General features: G+C 41.7%; 1 protein-coding gene across 2 annotated transcripts in view; it reads right to left on the bottom strand.

Annotated features, from left to right (window-relative positions):
• TTC23 (tetratricopeptide repeat domain 23) overlaps positions 1-4,395 on the bottom strand; it is a 70,752-nt gene extending 66,357 nt beyond the window's left edge. Inside the window, exons 1-2 of one of the 2 annotated variants that reach the window (XM_019504015.1) lie at positions 3,588-4,395; positions 1,030-1,245 (exon numbers count right to left, since the gene is read on the bottom strand). In XM_019504015.1, the coding sequence (XP_019359560.1) occupies positions 1,030-1,209 (180 nt within the window). In that variant the 5' untranslated portion in view covers positions 1,210-1,245; positions 3,588-4,395. Of the gene's footprint in view, positions 1-1,029; positions 2,990-3,587 lie in introns of those variants that run through there. The other variant, XM_019504016.1, reaches the window with a different exon arrangement.
• Positions 4,396-4,722: the final 327 nt, after the last annotated feature.

The following is a 4,722-nucleotide window of genomic DNA, read 5'->3' as shown; positions in this document are numbered from 1 at the left end:
TCCCCTGCTGGCCCCTCGCAGATGTGCACCTGGATAATTTGTATGTTTTCTCTGAGTGAGGGGCAGGGAAGAAGGATATTTCACATGCAGGTCCTGACTGATCCTTCAGATCAAACTGATCAAAAGGACAATGTAGGCTTGTTTTCCATAGGGGACTCCTTTGTATGGTACTATGCACAGGAAGAGACTAGAAAGAAACTAATGCTACTGCATATGTTTTAAGTATTTTCAATGGTCAAATTAATATCTGGTAACCTTACTGACTTCAGTGAAGTGACACCATAGATCAGTGGTTCTCAGATGTTTTACTCTTAAGGCACCCTGCCTTGGGCCCAAAGCACCTCTTGAAAAATGCTAGTTCTTAGTTTTCCCTCAGTTTTTGACTACAGAAAAATAATAGAGCAAATCTTCTGTTGCAAGGAACTCAAAAACACTCAACAGGTCAGAATGCTTCTAACATTATGAATTCCTGTGTAAAATCTCTGGGTTTATCTTGAGGATCATGTTTGTACAGGCAACAATAACACTGCATGGCACCCTTTGAAAGAATCTCAAGGCACCCCAGGGTGGCACAGGACCCTAGTTGAGAATCACTGAACACAATGCATACAAGGCACTCAAAATCGTATCTAACTTTATCTATGCAGGTGGTCCAGTAAAACATATCACCCAAAAAAAGTTCTCACTCCTTTCATAATTCCTGGACCATCACAGCTACCATATCATTCTAACACTACCATTAAGTTGATGGGAATTTTAGCACTGATTACAACTGGAGAAGAGTTACTGCTGTTTATGGGAATCCTACCCATGATCCTCCCCACTTTCCAAAAGCTCCTGAAATCAACCTCCCATGCCCCCATCCCTCAACTCACTTTTACTCCTAGATCCAAAAATTACCATTTTAATTAAAATCTAGATACTGGAGTTCTCAGGTCAAACTTAGTACTTGTCTATGCTTGGTGTGAAATTCATGTTACATGAAAGTAAATAATTTGCTATAAAATATATTATCTATAGCTGTCTTACCTCTTGATTGCTGATGTGTACATTTGCCTTTTGTTCACATTGCAGAAGCTTCTGGCTAGGAGGCTGAAGTAGTTCTGCCTCTGAAGATTTATTTTTTATCTTATTCCTGAGTTCAGTGCTAAGGGTAACAGTGGAGCTGTCTGTGTGTCCAGAGGTTTGAACTTCCTGAGTTTGTTGCATTCTCCTGTTTGATCCTCTTTTAAGGCTGTAGTTTAACTATATTCATATTTGTTAAAAACACAGCAAGTCATCCAAGATTATTCAATATCATGAGATACTCTGGGGCTCACCCATCCTGTAAGTGTACCTTGGTTATGGAAAACATATAAGTTGTTATACAATATTATTCAAATACTCTTAAATGCAGTGGTATTTTTACACAACTTACATACAATAATTTTTCAATACAGTACAGTGTTAAGACTTGGCTTAATTTTGATGTCTCAATAAGATCTACAAAACATGCCAAATTTAAAGAATGAGTGATCTTTCTCATACTTAATAATAAAGAATAATATCTAGGCATTGGAGAGCTTTTGTCAGTACAATGTTTTCAAGTGTCTTATTCTTTTTTTTATCAACTCCTTTTAAGACTAGTTGGCTCCAAGCACAGTTAACCATTCTTTTGCTGAAGGAAGAGAGAGATTTTTTTCTTTAGTCTATGATAAAAATGCACTGTCATCTTGTATGCCCAGGCTATCATGTCTTTATATACATATTAATTTAAAACTTATTCTGGGTGTGGTATTTCCAAAAAAACCAAAAATTACTGTTTTAACTCTGTTCCTGTTTAAGTGAAAATATGAATGGGAACAGAATCTAACCAATGTTGACTGGTGAAAAATCCCACCAACATTTCTCAGGGTGCTACTGACATTAATAACATCATGATAAAAGCAAGCAGTAGAGATGTAACTGGAAAACTGAGCAAGAGACCTACCTAATTTTTCTGGCACATTTCTTGTTGCAATATAGTTTCCTCTAATAAAAAGTTGTACACTTTTAATACCTACAGGCTGTGTGTTTTTATTAGTCCTACAGTCAGTCATACTTCAATCATTCCCAGCAACTAAAGGTAAATAACCTCTATGGCTGCGTCCACATAAGCACGGATGTTTGGTTTCCCGGGGACAAGTAGCAGTTGCATGCCTACTTGTCCCTGTGGAACACCCATGCCACTCCTGCTTTGGCACGTGGCAAATTACCCCAGGGGCGGTAGAGGAGGCTGCGGCCAGTGGTGGGCTGACCCCAGCAGTCTTACCTGGGGGTCTCCCAGGGCTGCAGCAACAGTGATCCTGCTGGGCGAAGCCTGGCTGACAGCCGCAGTGTGGCTTCCAGTGGCTTGGCTCTGCTTTTCAGCGGTGTGCACTGCCTGCGTGTGTACTACTCCACTTCTTTTTTCAACCCCTGGATACTGAGGGGTCAAAAAAACCCAAAGAAAAAAAAAACTGGAGTAGTGTGTGCATAGGCAGCATGCCCTGATAGCATGGAGAACATGTGACTGTGCAGTATGTGGCGCTGCGGATGTGTTTATGGTGCTACATACTGCATGGCTGTGCTTGTCTGGATGCGCCCAATAAATGTGTATCTTTTCTGAGACCTGAGAGTTGGTTGAGAAGAGACGGTAGTGACTGACAGGAGAAACATCCCACTTCATATCTATTTTGATGGAGTTTATGGAGCATGAACGCTATGAAATGACCATGGATGTGGCTGGTTTTATCAAGTGGAAAATATGCAGTATAAGCACTCACTAGCCACGTAACTTAATCATTTTGTTGAAAATTACAACTTGTACAAGAAACTAAATCTAATTTTAAAAAGACCATCCATAGGACTCACTCCTGCAAAGTGAGCAGTGTCAGGAAAAGAGCAGCATGTGAAAAGGGAAGAAAACAATAAAAAATTAACCGAATTTGAGAAATTTCAATGCTCCGGTATGTTTATATTATACTTCCTTCTGTGACTAATGTTAGTAAAGGGAATTGATTTCCAAAGTTGCATAACTGTGTGATCAAATCATTTGTATCTTAGCTTCTCCCAGCAGCAGATTTACTGGAGAAGTTACAAGATTTTTGAGATCCAAAAAGTACAAAGGCCAATGGGAGTCCTATATGATGTGAGAAGGGATAAGTGTAGGGAAAGTTCTAAGTTTAACTCAAAGCTGTACAAACTGCTGCTGTATTACTGTTCTTCATCTTCCCTCTTTGCGCATGAAGGAAAAGCAAAGTACAAAGGAAAGGAAAGGAAAGGGAGAGGTTCTCTGAGAAAAACCTCATAGGGATTTAGCAAAATCATTAGCTGACCCATAGGAGTGTCTCTCTCATGCTGTACATACCCAATTTTGAGGCAAGCCATAAACATAACTAATATTACTAAAGATGTGTAAAGTATTCCTGCAACTGCTCTGCTTCCAGTCATCATTTTCTTTTTTACAATTTGCACTGACATTGTGTTCAAATTCAAGAGATAACCACCGTCCATTAAAATGAAAAGAAAGCCTGCTTCCTTCCTGGAAAGGAATTGTACATGGTAGCGTAATCAAATTATCCACTTACATTCTTTTTTGAACAGTCTCAGCTTGTGATTTCTTTTCCAAAGCCTGCAACGTTTTTATTGATTTGCAGTTTCCAACATAAGCTTACCAATCTTTGCCTTGTATTCTTTTATACAGTATATTCATCACACAAAAAAAGTCAAAGTTCAAGGTTTTCTTTGAAAAAAATCCTCTTTCATGCTTCTCACAAAGCAGTCTGATATCCCCCAAAGCCAAAACAGGGCGGGTGATGGAGAAAATGAACCACCAATTGGAAATGGGGACTAGAGTTTAGGCTTGTCAATCATGATGGGCTAACCAATCCATGGGACTCGAAGACAGATCTGCAATGGGAACCTGGTTTCCGCAGGCACTGCTTAAAGAAACAACACACTTTTTGGGGGCTGATCTTCAGTTCAGAAAAGCCACTTAAATCTTTGATGAATATAAATGAACTCATCACTGTCAGAGTTTGGACGAAGTCGTGTTTATCTACGCACCTACCAGGAACTGTAACGTCCACGCTCGCATTTAACAGTGTTAGTGTCTGTCAATGTGCGCAAACAATTGAAATTCAGTCCTGACAAAGTGCGTTGCTTTCAATACGTGCTAAATCGGTGGTGCTCCAGGTTTTAACAACATCAGTTTCACCTTTGGCTACCAGAGATTATAACTATTGTAATAACAGTAATAACCATAATAGTAACACCGAAGTGAAGAAGTGGTAGGAAGCGGATGAGTACAGGCTCGCAACCTCCATGCAAACTCCCCAGAAGGATTGTATTCTCCTGACGGTCCTTGCTGCTGTCATCCACCAGATCAATCGCTGTTATTATTATTGCAATTACTGCACCGTTGCAAACTAAGTCAAGCCCCCCTCGCTGCGCTGTGTACACAGAACCGACGAGTCCGCTCCCACCACAGCCTCAGCCCCGCCCACCCAATGACACCTCCCCAGACCCCAACTGCCGCTCCCCACGGCAAATGCCGCCGCTGCGCACTGACTGCCGGGACGCAGCGCAGCGAGGTCTCGCGAGATTCGGCCTGAAACCTCACGCGAGCCGCGCTGCGCTCTCGCGAGGCTTCGGCCCTGCCCGCGGACGCAAGTTGCCGGCGGCGGCGCTGAGCGCGGACCCCTCCCCTGCCTGCCCCGCCTC

Source organism: Gavialis gangeticus, unplaced genomic scaffold (assembly GCF_001723915.1).
Source record: "Gavialis gangeticus isolate Ggan-Ray unplaced genomic scaffold, GavGan_comp1, whole genome shotgun sequence".
Classification (NCBI taxonomy): domain Eukaryota; kingdom Metazoa; phylum Chordata; order Crocodylia; family Gavialidae; genus Gavialis; species Gavialis gangeticus.
The sequence above is the reverse complement of the archived record's forward strand: the minus strand, read 5'-3'. Positions and strand labels throughout refer to the sequence as shown.